At 36.8% G+C, this 18,538-nt stretch overlaps 1 protein-coding gene across 1 annotated transcript; it reads left to right on the top strand.

Annotated features, from left to right (window-relative positions):
* The first annotated feature begins 3,588 nt into the window (after positions 1 to 3,588).
* On the top strand, positions 3,589 to 17,460 carry LOC135685292 (importin subunit alpha-7). The gene is made up of 13 exons (XM_089112769.1): positions 3,589 to 3,842; positions 4,130 to 4,204; positions 5,676 to 5,775; positions 7,840 to 7,931; positions 8,208 to 8,339; positions 8,931 to 9,019; positions 9,419 to 9,518; positions 12,358 to 12,521; positions 13,603 to 13,681; positions 14,102 to 14,227; positions 14,383 to 14,510; positions 14,930 to 15,105; positions 16,083 to 17,460. Exons 1-13 carry the CDS (start codon positions 3,732 to 3,734, stop codon positions 16,271 to 16,273), a joined length of 1,563 nt encoding a protein of 520 aa, XP_088968895.1. The 5' UTR covers positions 3,589 to 3,731; the 3' UTR covers positions 16,274 to 17,460.
* Positions 17,461 to 18,538: the final 1,078 nt, after the last annotated feature.

Below are 18,538 nucleotides of genomic sequence, written 5' to 3' on the forward strand. Positions count from 1 at the left end.
GTAACAACCGCAGCATCATCAGCAAATTGGAACCAATGCACTGGCTGGAACATGCGATCGTTTTCGTCGTGGGGAGAGATGCCAAGCTCTTTATATTTTTCTGCTTTTATGAATTGAATATACGTATTGAAGCATAGATTAAAGATAAGAGGGCTGAGGCAGTCACCTTGAAGAACACCACGACAAACGGGAATGGCAGGGGTTTGGAATGTATCTGTGAGGATAGAGGTCTTGAAGCCCGAATACAAGCTGGAGACCAGAGCCTGAATATGAGATGGTATATGATGGTACGAAAGAATAGTGGGAATCAAATTATGGTGGACCTCGCCGAAAGCATTTTTGAGATCAAGCAGGGTAACAACCAAAGAGCGCTGTTTTGTGCGAGCTTTATTTATCATATGACCCATAAGTGCCGTGTGTTCTAAAGTACCTGATATCTTGGGAGTGAAGCCTTTTTGAATTTGGCTTTCAATGAAACCATTTTGTTTCAGAAAGTTGAAAACAGAGTTACGTAGGCAGGAGGTGAAGATTTTCAAGGGAACAGATTCTAAGGTTATTGGTCTGAAGTTAGAAGGATCGTCTGTATTGTCTTTTTTGTGGATCAATATCGTTGATGCTTTTTTCCATTCGGATGGAACACTGCCAGATACCCAAATGCTATGAATAATTTTGGTGAGGAAAGATCGTAGGTAAGGGCAACGTTTGAAACAAATTATGGATATCTTATCAAGGGGACAGGGAGAAGTGGAGGATTTCATGCGACGTATAATAGAAGTTATCACTTGATATGATGCAGGTTGTGTGTCAAATGGATAGGATGGTACATCGAAAGAAGGTATCCAAGAAGGAATAGTGAATCGTTTATTTGGATAAAGGGCAGAAAAAGTATTACTAAAGTACTCGGTGCACCGTGTAGCAGAAAATGATGGCAGAAGTGATGACTTACTTTGAAAAAAGCGTTTGACGTAACTCCAGAAATGATGGAAACATTTCATTTTCAATTCAACCTAAACTACAATTACAAATCTCACTATTACAAGGTAATTTGTAATTGGCTGGCCTAGTTTTACAAGAAAAACTACAACAATCGTAAGGTAAAAGGAAAAACTGAGAAAAAAAATAAAACAACTAAAGTTAAAAAGGATGTAATTCCGGATTTGTCCATGGCTTATTTTTGCAACAAAATATGTAGTACGTAGTATGGATGGCAATGTTGGAAAGTTTAGAAATGAGATACCGTTTTTGTTGCTGATCGATGGAGAGAGAGTCACACATTTTGAAGAATGAATTGCAGGAATTGCCGAAGATGCCAAGAGAGCTCATAGAAAGATTAACAAAGGAGACACATTTGAACTGCCTCTGTAAACCAGATAAGAGAGGAGCATACTTGCTGTGTTTTCTTGTTGCATTTGTTTCAAGATTGGATTCAAAACCAACAGTAAGCTCTAAGATGTATAGGAAATTAGTGTTAGTCAGGGCGAAGGTTTCCCCAGTTATGATTGATGGTGAACGAAAGCCAGGTATATCAGCGTAGATGGTAGATTCATTGACAGCTTTTAGTGACGTAGCTAGAAAGTTTAGGATAGAGTTATGTCGCCAGGTGTATCGGCCCATAATTGGTGATCATCCAAAGGAACTTGATGTTTTCATTGGGCGAGGATTTGAGTGAGTTTCGAATAACAGTCTGGCACTGTTGAACTTTTACGGAAGGTAGCAGAAGTTCAAAACCAAAGTGTTTATGAGAAAAAGCTATGCCACTCAATGTCGAAGATATTGGATGCTCAAGCCACTGTCGAACGGGTAATAATGATAATAATTTTTTAAACCAATTCTCATTTCATTTTGAAAAACATAAAACGTACAAACCCCACTATTACAAGGTAGTTTGTATGTGTCACATTCGCATTGAAAAAACAATTACAAGTGCAAAAGATGAAAGAAAACGGTTGTACACAGCATAAATATAAGCATGATGATGTAATGATGGTGACGATGTTGATAATGCTTACGAGGATGACAAAAGTAGCGACGATGTTGATGATGGCAATATTGTAGTGATGGTGGTATAGGTGGAGATAGAATACTAGATGGAAAGAAGCTTAACAGAAAGTTTAGTGTGGAGTTATGTCTCCAGGTGTAGCGTCCATCTTCAAGGTATGTCTTACAGCCAGCTACAACTTGCAGCAGCGTTTCTGGAAGGAGGCAAAAAGAACAAGTGGAGGTTACAGATAAGTTCCATTTAAAGAGATTATTCCTAGTGGCAATCGTGTTGTCGGGGTATCTTATCGAGAAGTTAAATATTTTTTTAGGCAAAGAGCTTTGTGCAGTTGACCAGAGGCTATTGAAATGTTTCAGAGAATTCTCTAATAGAAATGAGATTGCTTTGCAAGCTGGTTTTTTTAATTTGTCTTCCTGCTGGCTTCTAGTTTCTTTCAAAACTGCCTTTGTGTTCATTCATTGATCATGTTGGATATTTTTTCCGTATGAGGTGTTTTGCCAAAGATGTTTGATTTGATCATGTTTCGAGTGCTTTAGAGACCGTCGATAGGTGACTTGGCACTGAAGGAATTTGCAAGATGGAAGCTGAAAGTTAAGACCAAAGCTGTTTTAACAGTCGCAAGGTCTGTAAACCAGTTGGTGGCGTTTTCATTTTTATCCAGAGCGGAGCAATGTGAACGCTTTATCGTTTTCACACCGTTATCAAATATATCCGGAATAGTGTGAACAGGTAAAACGGATCGATATGAAAGCGGATAAAAACGAATACGGAGCAATGTGCACATAGCTTAAAAGTTTTGATAAAGAAATTATGGAAACCTTCGTTTACAAGGGATTTTTTCCATTTTCAAAATTTCTGTTAGTTTCGAATTTGGTATCACTGTGTGCCTTGAAAGTTCTGCTACTTGAATGTAAAATAATCGAAAAATGAATGTTTTCATCCAGAAAACGTTTACCGTAACCTTACTGAATTACCGTAAATCCTCGCATTGCCCCCCCCCCCCCATCGAATAAGCCCCCACCATAGAACTACAGATTGTCATTAAGCCCCCTCGAATAAGCCCTCACTGCTACCGTAAATTCTCGAATTGGACCCCTCCATTTGATGATTGTTGCCATCGAAGGTTGCCTATATGGCGTTTTATTGAATTTCCACAACAAATTCATACTTTTGGTAGTATTTAATTAAATCCTCATAAAGAAATTCCTACTAAAATAAACGAGGTCTTTTGGTATTGTCTTCTTAATGTCTGCAAAAACTTTATAAGTCCCCCCTCATAAAAGCCCTCTTCTCCCCTCGAATAGGCCCCCATCCAAAAATATCAAAAATAAATAAGCCCCCAGGGGGCTAATTCGAGGATTTACGGCAAACGTTTTCTATTTTCTAAACTTTCAGAATTTCTAAGAAATTTTCATTTTGTGCATTATAGTGTTTAGATATCAGTAATGCTCAAATTATATCAAACAGCGGAATGTATATGGTAAGTATGATATTTGATCATAGGAGATGGAGTTTATTTTCTCTTTGGGGGAAACAAGTTTTGGTTTGGTTTGGTTGCGACGGAATTTGCCAATCCGAGGCTGCCTTCAGCCCTGCCGCTCGTCCAATCAAGATCGAGAATTGGAAGGCATCGAAAAGAAATCTCCCCCATTTTGATGCTGAATGCAAGCAGTAGTAACGAAACACGTTTATATTGAAGAAAATTGGTTCCGACTCATTCCACTTGTCCACTATGTCCTTTCGGTTTGGAAAATATAAAAATAAAGCTTTAGACACTTCTGAATTGCGAAGGCGACGGGAGGAATCTGGTATACAAATTAGAAAAGCGAAAAGAGAAGAACAGGTTTGTACCCTGACCATTGCCTGTGTTCTTATTATCTGGCTTTTAATCGTTGATATGTTTGCCTGTAAGCAAGTTACTGAAAATTCAAAAAGTTATAAAGCACTAGTTGCTAGTTGTGGGTGCATTTTATAACTGTACTTTACGTCGATTCCAGTAGTGTCTCAATTTAGGCCACTTGGCCTACCCTTTTTTATCGTAACATAAACATATGAAATAGTATACGATTTTTGACCTAAGTGTAAAATCAATCGTTGCAACCGCTGACAATATGAATCAATCTACTCTAGCTATTCAAAAAACGAAACGTCGATGTGTCAACAAAAGCAGCTTCTTCACAGTTCCCGGATGATGTTCAGCTGTTGGTGAGTGTTTATATGTACACTATTATTAGATAAGAATACATTTGCTGTTTTAGTCAAATATTCTCAAATTTTTTCAACTTGTGCCGAAATAAATTTTTGAATTATTCCAAAGGACACCGTATGCCAATTCTCTTAGAGAAAGTAGTAGAATGTTTAAAGCATTCAGTATTTACAGTTGGGTTTAACCTTCATAAACATAACATTGTCTTTTGTTATTGTTCTTCTTGAAGAGTGTAAAGCAGGACAGTTTCATGCTGTTACTCTGAGGTTAAATCTAAATGTGAAAATCAGGAAACTTTCATACAATCACCAAGGTTACTTTTATTTTGGATATTAATGAAATTTTAAAAAAGGTGCAGGAAACTCAGATTGATTCTTTGATCAAGTTTGAACCTGACTTTTCTTAATTTTTTCCTAAATTCATAGAGCCTTAAGCCACAGTTATCTTAATGAACTGTGTTCACATGTTGTATCTCACATTTGGCTGTACAGTAAACAGATAATTAGCAAGTAGCAGATCATCAGTTGTTGTTATAAAAAATGAAACACATGCATCTGCCAAAGTTGAGAAGAGTTGGTTAATGGTTAATTGTTTTTAACTGGAGTTAATGTAGTTGGTTTTTGAACTGAATGATCCAGAAAAGGTCTAGCAATTTTTTTGTTCAAAAAGAAATCCAAGTTAGGGAGAGGGGCCAATTGACATCGGTTTGCAAAACGATAAAAAATTTCACTATGATAAGGAAAATAAATAAACAGGCAATTGAATGTTCTTTGTTAGTAGAGCTAACCTTGTTGATGGCATTAATCTTCTCAAGGTAAAGAAATAGTGATTGGTATTGACAACTTAGTTAAATAACTTTAACACATAGCTTATCATAATGCAAATAGATGTTGTAAATCGCATACCATAGACACAGATAGATAAAATGTATTACAGGAGTTTGTGTCAGCTTCTAAAGAATTTTAGGTGATTTTTTTTAATCAGGAAGGCCTGTAGTTATAATCAGTTTTACCTGGTGGTCAACTTTCACTCAATGCTATTTCTATTCTTTGTATGATGTATAGTTCTTTGTTATAGATCTGATCCAGGTGACCTACTTGTTTGCAATTTAATCACTGCTGCTCTTATTATCCAACTCCTACTCATTTGTAGCCCTAGATGCCTTTGTTATTTAAACTAATTTTCTGAATAATGATTTGTCTCATGCAGACTTGCAAGAAAATTGTTTACCAGTCAAACACACTTAAGATTTACCTAAAATGCAGAATAAAAAAATCCTTCTACCTTTGTTATATATATATATATATAAATATAAGTATCTTTGAAAAGTTTGATATTTCTCCTGCCTACTGAGTTCTAGCTTTGGATTTTTAGATTTCTTTAGTTTTTCTTTTTGCTAATAATAAAAGTATATACCTTTATAATATCTTTGTGAAAATATGTTCTTCTCACTGCTCCTTATTTTCTAAGGCTTCAAAGATATTACCAGAGATGATTGAAGGGCTTTGCAGTGGAAATTCTGAAATTCAACTTGCTGCCGCACAGAGATTTAGAAAAATCTTATCGGAAGGTGAGTCTTTAAAGAAAACTGACAAAAAAGGAACTTTTCCTAAAATTCTAGTTTGTGATGAGCAAATTACAGTAACAAAAAATCTCAAGATCTATACACAAATAACAAATTACAGTAACAGGTGTCTCAAGTTGTGAAATGACAAGCTTCACACCAGCTTGAAACAAAGTGAAAACCGTTATATTTGATGTCACAAGTGACATTTTCTCAGCTCGTATTGTATTTCTCTAAAGAAACTTTTAGGAAAATGCTTCAGACAAATGTTTATTTTGTGCATGTATACAAAGAGTTAATATTGCATTTTTGACAACTAATTGGCTTTTTCAATGGATTGGGACTCTGAAACAGAGTTTTATTACACTGATTTCGAAACAACTGGAAAAAGTCGGCCATCTGAGTTTGTGCCACCAGACAGTGCTGCCACTTGTTCAGACTGTCATCAAATGGCTCAATGATGATGATATTATGAACAAAAAGCAGACAGGAAGTATGAACAGATAAGGAATTTTTATTAAAAAAATTGATCTTCCTACAATTTAAATAAGACCAGGTATCATAAATCTGGCCTAAGGAGCCTAATTCTTTGAAATGCCTATGATGACCTAAATGGAATTGCAAGTTATTTACCATTAATGCCACATTCTATGATCTGTTTTTACTGTTACAAACACGATAATTGTATCCTGATATTAACTATTAAAGAAAGGTTGAAAGCCATACTTGTGTGGATGATATGCCATTTTCACTGGGTATGAAGGGTTTCAAGAAATGATAAGGGGCTGAAACAGTCATTAGCTCCCATCTCCTTTCCAAAATCTGCCTGTATTGGCTCTGGTCTCTTCGCGAAATCTGCCTACATTAGCCCCCATCTCCTTTCTAAAATCTGCCTGTATTGGCTCCCATCACCTCACTGAAATCTGCCTGTATTTGCTCCCATCTGCTCACGAAATCTGCCTGCATTTGCTTCCATCTCCTCTCTAAAATCTGCCTGCATTTGCTTCAATCTCATCACTGAAATCTGCCTGTACTGGCTTCAATCTCATCACTGAAATCTGCCTGTATTGGTTCCCATCTCCTCACTAAAATCTGCCTGTATTGGCTCCCATCTGCTCACAAAATATGCCTACATTAGCTCCTACCTCCTCTCTAGAATCTGCCTGCATTTGCTCCCATCTGCTCACGAATCTCCCTGCATTAGCTCCCATTTCCTCTCTAAAATCTGCCTGCATTTGCTTCAATCTCATCGCTGAAATCTGTCTGTACTGGCTTCAATCTCATCACTGAAATCTGCTTGCATTAGCTTCCATATCCTCCCTAAAATCTGCCTGCATTTGCTTCAATCTCATCACTGAAATCTGTCTGTACTGGCTCCCATCTCATCACTGAAATCTGCCTGTATTGGCTCCCATCTGCTCACGAAATTTGCCTGTATTTGCTCATATCTCCTCTCTAAAATCTGCCTGTATTGGCTCCCATTTCCTCACAAAATCTGCCTGTATTTGCTCCCATCTGCTCACGAAATCTGCCTGCATTTGCTTCAATCTCGTCACGAAATCTGCCTGCATTTGCTTCAATCTCATCGCTGAAATCTGCCTGTTTTGGCTCCCATCTCCTCTCTAAAATCTGCCTGCATTTGCTTCCATCTCCTCTCTAAAATCTGCCTGCATTTGCTTCAATCTCATCACTGAAATCTGCCTATATTGGCTTCCATCTCCTCTCTAAAATCTGCCTGTATTGGCTCCATGATCAACATATAAATCTATGTTTGCTACAATTAATAGATACAAGATGAGCGAAAAGATAAGTAAACTATTTCAAGAAAAATAGCATGCAATATGTAGCTTTTTCACAAATTTATTAAAAACATCTGACTAAAAATATTAAAAACTTTTGAGACCTGGATGTCAATCCAATACTCGATGAATTAGTTGCAATAAGTGGGCTATTTGCAACATGCTTTTTTGCCATGGGTCGTGTTTGTCTTCTAGTTCTGACTTAACAGGGTATATTTATTGAGAGTTATATTATTGCAACTTATGCCCAATCCGTTGCATTTTTTTGCAGAACCCAATCCACCAATCGATGAAGTTATAGAGACAGGTGTTATACCTAAGCTTATCCAGTTTCTGCAACAGGAAGAAAACAGTGTTTTACAGGTTGGCTTTTGCCATACATTAGCTAAAAGTATTAGCTTTGATTGTTCATTTCATCACGTGTCATCAACAGTGTGAATCTTATCAGCAAATGAAAGCCTTAGTCACATCCATGTTCCATGTTTTTGAAGGAAGAGTTGCTTGAAACCAGCCGTTAATACCAAATTATTAAAGCGTACAATAGCTATGATACAGGATCTTTTTAAGATCCAGGTTGGGTTATAAATGTTTTTGCGTCTTTCTAGGTTGTAAAATGTCAACATCGTTCTATTTTAACAGTTTGAGGCAGCTTGGGCATTGACAAACATTGCGTCAGGAACTTCGCACCAGACCAAGATTATCGTTGATGCTGGAGCGGTGCCAATATTTATTTCGCTGCTACATTCAACACACGAAGATGTCCAGGAACAGGTAGTTGTAAAAGCCAGTCTTGACAAGTTGACACTGGCGTGTCTTTATGAATTCATTTTGCAGGATTATGTTGTTATTTTTTGTTTTGATTTTGCATCGTTCTCATTTGCACTGTAAGCGTTTTACATGATGTTCTCTTTGAGATTCTAATTACGAGAGTTTATGTTGCTCAAATTAATCTAGCATGCTGTGGCATTCATCTAAGTGTTATTATTATTGCTGTTGTTATTACAACTTTAAGACCCAGACCCCAGGAGATTTGACTGGTGATGTAAACAACAGCATGGCACGCTAATTTTGTCTACACTGTAATTGTTATATTGACAATATTCTATTCAATATTCACTAATCGATTTCTTTCACTTAAAACTTTTTATTACAACTAAGAAAGTGGGGAGGATGATGTCGTGTCTTTTTCCTTGGTATCGTTTCGAGTGGCTTGGAGTAGCAAAATTACTATTTGCTATTCCTAATGGTTTGATAAATTTTAGTGCACTGGATAAAACCTGAGGCTGTTTGATGAAACACCATGTTATGTATGACATAATCGACATCTAGATGAGTGTTTGTACGAGAATCATGGTTTTGTAGGCTGTTTGGGCACTTGGAAACATTGCCGGTGATGGTCCTTTGTGCAGAAATTATGTTCTTGATCAAGGAATCATGCAACCGCTGCTTGAGTAAGGAAATTTTCCTTTTATTGCAATTAAAAGAGCGTAGAGAACACAATAGAATGATTTTCTCTTACTTCCCTGGCTTGACAAGGCAATAAGTTTCACAGCTTACTCTTCTAAATTCGAAAGAATTATTTTGTACATGGAAAGCCTCAATCAAGCTTTCTATGTACCCACTCAATACCTTGATGCAAAATATCGTCTTGTTGTGTCTTTCTGCCTCCACAGCCTCTTAAATCTCTCTTCCTCACATCGGCGTTACTTTCCAGATTCTTCTTACGTTGAGATTTCGAAACACTGTTTTGTCAAGGATGGCCTTATATATGCCTGTTGTTGTCACTGATTATTCTGCTGTGTTCATGTTTACGCAATATTTTTTGCAAACTTCCATTATTTTTATTTTAGTTTACTCAATCGATGTTCCAAAAGCTCAATGATCCAAAACGCCGTCTGGTGTCTTTCAAATCTGTGCCGAGGAAAAAGCCCGCCCCCTGATTTTTCAAAGGTGAGGTGTAATAGTTTTGTAAAATTTTAAACTTAAATAAACACACCTCAATGGATTACTTTCGGAGTAGAGCTGCTTGGAATAACATTTTTACTCCTAAGTGATATTTTTGGTAGCAGTCATATCACCTCGTTCTACTTTTCCACACTGTCCACACTGCAGTACACTTTATCAATCTGTTGTATAAAGCTCGCAAAAATCTGTCATTTTGTGATCACTTTTCTCTATATAAACAAATTCAATTACAAAACAGACATATTTCATAACTCTACTCTAGAAATATAATAACTTTTCAATTCAGATGTGATGAATGCCTTCACTCGGGATAAACCAGGTGGAATATTAATGAAAACTTTGAAGAATTAAAATGTAAGACCGCAAGCATAACTGAAGAGTTCCCTCCGCTTCATCACCGGTGCAGTTATTTACAATTTAAAATAACAAGAAATAAAATAGCTGCAACGTAATTTAGGGTGTTTACACATTTACGAAAATTAACTATACAAGACGATACCATAACGGCTTTTACAAACAAGAAAGAGCAACAAAATAGACAGAAAAGAGTAAAGAGAAAAGAGGAAGGTTCAGCTTTCTGAGCAGCTCTTGAAAAGAAAGATTAAATAATGATCATGCGATTGATTGAGTAAATTGATTTGTAGTTGTAATATATTTCATGGTTTCTAGCAGTTTATGCTTATCAGAAGTATCACGAAACTTGGTAAAGAAGTAGCGAAACCGTAAAGAAGTAGTGAAACCAAATAAATCTCATTTAAGCTGCAAATATCGTATAGCATGGATATGTCTGATACTTTGTCAATTGAATGGGCCTCTGTGTGTGTTTAGTGTTAATAGCAGAGCAGCAAGAAATGGGCAGTATCTTCTACACTATCATTAAACTGGCACATCGGTCGATTCGCTGAGTTGAGTTGATTGCACCATCATTTTGTGATCTGGTCGATGCTGTTTGTTTTTATCAGATAGATTGCCACCAGCTCTTTATCGAGATATATAAAATGGCCAGTAACCTGAATCCAACTATAATGAACATAACCTGTAAGAACATAAGCATATGTCCATGAGATTATCGCATTTATTTCTGAAAACATTTCGTTTTAAAATCAACCTATACTACAATTACAAATCTCATAATTACCAATAGGATATTATCTGTTTATCGAAAAAAGTGTTGCAAGCACGAAAAGAACGGAAATCCTGTCGCTTTGAACTATGGTCCGCATTTTGAAGTCATATGGAGAGAGTAGGAGATGATGAAAGGAAGTACGTTCAGATGTAAGATAGATTGCTTTTAAAACTGTTTAGTGTATGCAACTCCATAGTGCTTGAGTTTTTGGCTTAAAAGTGCACTATTGACTGTATCAAAGGCCTTTCCACGGTCAATAGAAAACTGAGCTGCTCATATAGCCATTGACGTTACTATCGTACCTTATATCAGTTGTTAAAAAGACTTGTCAATGTCGAGAATGGAAATCTCGGTCAATCTGGTTTTTACCATTTGCCCTAAAATCGACTGCTTTTTTAAACTTATATTTTATAAAGTTTTTGAGTTCTTCTCTAATCCAAGGGCTGCACTTTTCACAAACCATCATTTATCGTAGTTCTGCATGCCCTCCAATAATAATCTTAGAAAACAATTTGGACCAATCGGTTGCAAGGATAATAACATCATTCGAATCTCCGATTGCTTGTTCCCAAGGTTTTGCAGCAAGATCCCAAGAAAATCCCACTCGTTAAAGTTTTTCAAAGACTTTTGATCGTTTTATATTCGTTTTGTGTCCTTCTTGTAAAGCACCAGTAAGTTTTTTGACTCAGAAAACCATGTTACAGTCTTTCGTGAAGATTTAAAGCACTTCCAGACTAAACAATGCTACTTGGGGATCACCAATCTGTTTTCTCCAAGGATCTCCAAGGGAACTCCAAGGATCTTTTTAATTTATTCAAGGATTCTACTGGATCACTGGGAGCATATCAGGCAACAATGGTGGAAGATCGACTTTTAGGGGGCTCAATTTCAATACAATCGAGGTCCCTTGTCGTTTATTTGAACGTCGTTTCGTGGATGATACTTAAAATAGTTTTTTATACAAATTGCAATACGACCACTATTTCCGTCCTATCGTCCAATCTGATATTCCTCAACACCAATTACATCTTTAGGAACATCAGGTTTTTGTTCAGTCTCATTTAGTGCTAACACGTGTGTACGTAGCTCGTTGGTCAGGGACTAGATCTCGTCAAAATGCAGTTGTGAACTATTAACGTTCAGCGATGCAACTCAGAGACTCTTTCTTAATGCAAGAGGCTGTTGTTAAGACATTTTATATTTCTACAGGAAAACGGTGTTTGACTTTTTTTATTAGTGTCTACTGTTCTGACGTAAGTTTTCCTTAGCCCCCTTCCTCACCACAATTTTAAAACGCTAGTAGTCACCTACGTATTTCTCTGAAAAAATATTTTGCCAGGATAGAGAAACCAGCTTAATTCAGCTATCAAGAATGTGTTATGTCAATGTAAGTGTAGAATGTGTTACGGTATATTTGCTAAAGTGCTGCTTCGATGAAATGTATTAGAAAGTAAAATACTAAAGGGTCAGGACGATTTTCCTTTGGGGATATTTAGCAGCTTTACCTTTGCTCACTGATGATCAAGAATTATTTCGAAGCTTAAAATATCAAGAAAATGCCGTGTTTTGGAGCGGCGTATATCGAAAAGGTTGCGGATTGATGCAAACTAGCGAAGTCACTCCAAGCCGACCCCGTAAAACAAATTTTCATTTTCAACTTGGTTTTTTTACCTAAAGAAATTTTTTGAATGATTTTAGGTGTCACCCTTCCTGCCAACCCTCGCCAAACTGCTATTCCATAGTGACACAGACGTTTTAGCTGATGCTTGTTGGGCAATCGCATACCTGTCCGATGGGCCTAATATGAAAATCCAAGCAGTCATAGATGCTGGAGTTTGCCGAAGACTTGTCGAATTACTAACGTGAGTTTTTCCATTCTGTAGACCTGGACAAGCTGAGGACAGCTGAGCTCAACCGCCAAGCGTTTCATCAATTTCCATATTGGTTTCCTTTAAGGTCGCATCTCAGCGTCGAAAAGTTCTAACTAAAGGCTTTAAAATTATATTTAGAATGTTAAATATTTATGTGCAAGGATATGAAATTACTATCAGAAATGTAATTTACTCAGTTTTTCTACAATTATACTGAGATGATGACTGCTTCCTTTGAGCTGTGAGAGTATTCCACAGTTTTACACGCCTATAAAACATTTTAAACTATGCAATTTATTTCTGGCTCAATTTGAGTTAAACGAACCAGGTAAAAACATTTCGTATTGTAAACGAAACCTAGGCGGGTTAACCTCGGTAAGATTTTGCAATAGAAACATTGTATAAGAGTGACATACCGTATTTTCTCTAAGAAACGCCGCGGCGTTTAATACAGGGTGGCGTTTTTCAGAGGGTGGCGTCTGATACCAAATGAAATGTGTGTTAAATGAAAAATGACAAGAAAAGTGCGAATAAAAGATGAAAATGGACTTTAGACAATCTTTTCCTTTCCCAAAAACATGTAATGAAGATTTTGTAAACAATGTTCTAACATTCATAAAAGATATGTTAAGTTTATGGAAATGCCAAAAAATGTCAATGTCAAAAAATGTCTTCGTCAGATCCCTTGTCTATGACATAAAAACTTTGATAGCTTTCAAATCGTAAGCATATAAACTTTTAGTTATTTCTTGTTGTGTCCAATTTCTAAAAACGTTTTTGTTGCAAATGGTTGGCTGAAAGTGCGGCATCTAATGAAGGACGGCGCTTATTAGAGGGCGGCGTTCATTAGGGGATATACGGTAATTGTTTTTTACTCTCAAGTAATGGGCATTCCTTATTGCATTTCATGGTAACAAGAAATAATCTCTGTGATTTATTGTCGGTGACAATTTCAATAGTTATTTGATTGAAATAGATTTCTGATGCTTTTACTATCAATCGCCCTCTTGTATTTTATTATGTTTTTCGTTTTATTGGAGTTTTGATTGATTTATCATACCACTTACGTTAGGCACCATGCAACAAACGTAGTTTCTGCTGCAGTCAGAGGTGTTGGTAACATTGTCACTGGCGATGACGTCCAGACTCAGGTATATATCATATTGCAGCAGCAACTCAGTCCTTTCTATTGATGACGTCATTCATACATCAAATACATATCACTTTATAAATATACACTGAAACAATTTGGAGGCAGATCATATCCCATGCATTTTTGTCCGTCTTTATGAAGATACTATTTTCAAAATTTTAGTGATTTAATTTCTAACCAGTATGTTTTTAAGACCTTCAATATAGTTCCCAAAGGAATAAAACCAAGAAGGAATTTATGTCAGCTAACCTGTTTTTTCAGCCCCATAATTCAACACTGACCGTCCTGCTAAGCCATGTGACTTTCATTCATGGCTAGATGTACCCTCCTAAGGGTATCTAAATACCTTAACTGTTTTATAACTTTTTATTTTCGGATATAAGCCAACTCTACTAATTTCTGGAAAAATACTTTCTAGGTGATTTTAAACTGCAATGCATTGCCCTGCTTGTTGCATCTTTTGGGGAACGTTCGAGAAACAATTAGAAAAGAAACCTGTTGGACAATTTCGAACATAACCGCCGGAAATAAACAGCAAATCCAGGTAATTTTTTTCCTTGCGAAGTCGTTAAGCCTTGGCAGTTTGTTTGTTTATGATCAGTCGTTAAACAAACATTACCAGTGTATAATATATAACAGAATGGCCTAAATCCCTTGGATTGATTATTTTTCAACTACTTGCAACTTATTTTATTCCAGGCAGTGATCGACTCAAATATTATCCCTGCGCTAGTTGATATACTATGCAACGCTGAATTCAAGACGAGAAAAGAAGCTGCCTGGGCGATAACAAATGCAACCTCCGGAGGGACGAGCAAGCAGATTAAGTAATTTATTTATTTTATAAATATTTTGTTTCTGCTCATTTTTTGACAAATTCAACTTATAAACTATTCGTAGGTACGATATTGCATCGTAACAACACTTCCTGTTTTTTACTTTGATCGATTGTTTTAGCTTTGTAAGTGTTTTGCTCATAAATATTTTGTTTATAAGTTGAAACGTTTCAGTCAAGCTCATAGAAACCTATTCTCCTTGTTTGAATAAGTTTTAAAAATCCGACACTCTATGAGAGTCTTGCATTGATTCTTGCTCCAATGCTTCTAAGCTTGCTTTTTAACAGACCGGTAATCTTTAAGCAACTGGCTTTTATCAAATTATCCTTCCCTTAGCAATTGTTTGATTGAGTTAGAAATATGGAGCTAGCATTATCAAGCAAGTATTTATCGATGTTGTTCGTTTTTAGATATATTGCTTCGCAAGGCTGCATAAAGCCTCTCTGTGACCTTCTATCTGTAATGGATACAAAAATCGTTCTTGTTGCTTTGAATGGACTTGACAATATCTTGAAGATCGGCGAGAAGGAGGCCAAGTCAATAGGATCTCCAAACAGATATGCATTGGAAGTGGAAGAATGTTTTGGTAAATATTTTAGTTAATTTTCATGTATGACATCGCCAGGCTTAATTGGCCAGCAAAGGTATTTATTTAGTTTTCATGCTTTATTTATCCTTCGCGTTGTTGCCTTCATCGAAAAACATGCATGCCCCAGCCGAAGGAACAGTCTTTCCCGCATCGCTTAGGTATGGACAGTCAGGAAGCCAAGGTAAACTTATGATTACTTTTTACTTAAGCTAGAGAGAACATTTATCCCTTTAATATGAACAAAGTTTTTACTTCTATTTATGCTGCAAAGCCCCAAAGTCCGTCATTTGATACAGGCATCCAATGCTTCTAGCCATGCTTACAGGACAGCCTGTAATTTGGGCCTGCTCATTAGTATGATACCCTGTTTCTGATCCATTCAAGGAATGTGCATTTGAGGATTTTAGTAAGCTAGCACTCAACTTAGGCAAAAGTTGTAACAGAAGACCAGTGTTCTCAAAGAAAAGTGGCTACGCACCAAGAAAGATTTGCAAAGCTTGATTTATCATTACAGTTGGTGCTTTTCGTCTATTTTTTTAGATCTGTTTATTGCCATGTAACGTAGAGTGTGAGGGAATTAAAAACCCCCTTGAATTGCACCTAAGAATGTGAAGCTTGTTGTTGTCAGTTGCGGAGAATGTTTATGATTCCATATAACACTCTGCATCAAAAACATACCAGCTTATTTGTATTGAAATTGGCTTACTCACTAGAAAAACCTATGTCATTAAAAATTCACAATATCCATTCACCATTAACTTGGCAAGAAGTTCATTAATTAGAAATTGATTTGCAACAATGAACTTTGATTCGTAGCAGTCGTCTCTTTAGTTAGGGCGGGGCCCCGTTACAGCAGGATCAACTATTTGGGCCAACATCGCCACAGTGTATTGCCACATTTCACGAGGCAACTTAGTGTATTGCCACATTTCACAAGGCAACGAAGTTTGTTAAACTTAGTGCTTCTTTTCCAGGTATAGACAAGATCGAATACCTTCAACAGCATAGCAATGAGGACATTTATAAAAAGGCATACGAGTTGATAGACACTTATTTCAAGGAGGACGAGCCGTTAGAGGTCGACGCTGTTGCACCTCAAATAGAAAATAACGAATTTACATTCTCGCAGAACCTTCCTCTGCCCCAAGGAGGATTCAACCTGTAATGAAGAGGACATGAGAGTTACCATATCTCTCAACCCTCGATGCGCTTGCATGTTGATATCATGCCAGCATGTTGCCTTAACACGCTATACGTTGCGTTCTCTTGCGCTTCGTCTGCGCGTTGTCTGTGCGTCTTTAACGGTCGATAGGCAGATTTGGTAACGCAATCTTCCCAAGGGTCATTCTTGTATTGCAATTTTTATCTTCATTTCCTGGGTGAAAGCTCTTTTCTGTCACATGTGCAAACATTTAATTAACCAACTGATATCAATCGAAAAATTTTCCATATGATTTTAATTCTTTTACCCGAAAGCCACAAGCCACGTCCGTCGTTGCATCTGTTGAAGTTTTAAAGTTGCTTCAGAGACGATAGACTGTCCAATGCTATTTCAAATAGATAGAATGTACATGATAGATACGGGCTTGAAAGGCCTCAAGTTATATCTCATTTAATGGTTGTTAAATGATATGCTTAATGTATATTCCCGTTTAAATTCCCTTCTTCCGTGATCTTTGCAAAGCCAATGGAGGAAACTCGACGTTTTCACGGCAGACAGTGCCCAATAAAAGTCACTTTTCATAACAAAGTAGTAGCCATGTTTTCTTTCAAACAAGCCCTCGTTTTCGCCAATTGTGTTAAGTGTTATTACAATGGTGGATATTATGGCTATTCCGTTAATTTTCACGTGGTTCAAATTGTTAGTTCTCTGATTTGCTTCTACCAACAGCCTTCATCAGTTTCAAGTTAGGCAGCCTTTTATTCAATGGGGCCATTGTGGTATTTGAGAGCAATCAGGAACTGGCTCGTAACAGTAAATTGCTCGGCCTTTCATAACGATGGCAAAGCCACTTCTATATATTGACAGCTTTGATAGACTCTATTGTTGCTTGATAGTATTGTGAATTTTGTTCACATTGCTAGCGATCGTAGCTTACTGGCTTGTCTAAATATAAGTTTCCCGTCAATTGTATTGTCCTCACCTTGTTGCAGTTTGGACGCTCTGAAGGAGTAGCAATGTTGATAAATGTGTTTGTGTATCGTAGAAGCAACTGCCTGCATCGTTTTCTACAAGAAAGACATTGTACAATTTTTCAATTTCCTGTCCAAAATTCTAATTTTCTATGAAAGTGAAGACTGGCGTTTTTAGACGACAATTATCTAGTTGAATTATAAAATTTAATACTGTTACTTGTCTTATTTCATGTTTGTCTGTTACCTTGTTTCATTTTGCGATAGTTTTGAGTACCTGCGAATTATATCCTTGCCAATTATCACACTTGCGTCGGTTTCTCGCACGTCACTTCTTTGAGCCCTCTACTTTAAAACCGTCTGAAATCAATTCTAAAACAGTTTTTATCATGAGAATCTTTTATATCAAGTGTTTCAACCCAAGAATTGAGCTTTATTGTAAATTCAACATCTAATGTGGGACCAGCTCTCCTGATGTAAGAAAATTTCATGGGAATACCAATCGTAGACGATCTCGGACACAGTTGGACCTATGATCACGTGGGTTTGATGTACCAACTAGACGCCATATCCATTGGTCGCTTTAGCGCTATCCTTTTTCGGAGTTGTTTTTGTTTACCATCACTTACGCCAGTCACCAAAAAAAACGTTGTCTTACGCTGCTGACTGGATAGGTAGCAATAGACCTAACTTTTGGATAGGAAATTTTAATGGCCATTGAAAATGCATTGAGACATCGTGCCTTTACCTTCGAAAAGAACGCAGAGACCTTCCGTGCATCCATGCATGTTTTGTGTGCTGAGACAACATACACAATAAAAATGATGAATAAAACAGGAGATGTGACAGAACACTGTTGAACATCAACAACATCGTTGATGATCGACATCATCAGAGTCAAGATTAGGGTGGTAGCCACCATTCTAATTGCAAGAGGAAACCCTTGTGCAAGACATCCTGAGAGGCTTGACAGGGATAACTGTGATCTTACCAAAGGATGCAAATGACCTAATTACAATAGAAGATCCCGTGACAAACATTTTATTAGTGACCAAAACGTGTTTGATGGTTTAGAGGAAGCTTGTGTGAAGTCTCTTGTATATGGCTGCCCATTTGTAGCAATATTTAATAAAATGTGTTATCCATGCAATACCCGATTCAATACCCGATTCAATACTTGTTTTAATTGTAAAATTCTTCATTTGAATGAAGATTTGATGTAAAACCTATAATAAATACAAAAATCTGTATTCAATTCAATAAAATGTATTTAATTCAAAAGTCTTATTCCATGCAA

This window comes from Rhopilema esculentum, chromosome 15 (assembly GCF_057945365.1).
Source record: "Rhopilema esculentum isolate cy_ngs chromosome 15, ASM5794536v1, whole genome shotgun sequence".
In the NCBI taxonomy this organism is placed as follows: Eukaryota; Metazoa; Cnidaria; class Scyphozoa; order Rhizostomeae; family Rhizostomatidae; genus Rhopilema; species Rhopilema esculentum.

Excerpts from the sequence above, each read along its gene's own strand:
- LOC135685292 (XM_089112769.1), top strand. The coding sequence starts at position 3,732 with ATGTCCTTTCGGTTTGGAAAATATAAAAATAAAGCTTTAGACACTTCT. Across the intron at positions 7,932-8,207 it reads AAGAAAACAGTGTTTTACAG|TTTGAGGCAGCTTGGGCATT; the intron begins GTTGGCTTTTGC and ends CTATTTTAACAG. Across the intron at positions 14,511-14,929 it reads GGGACGAGCAAGCAGATTAA|ATATATTGCTTCGCAAGGCT; the intron begins GTAATTTATTTA and ends GTTCGTTTTTAG.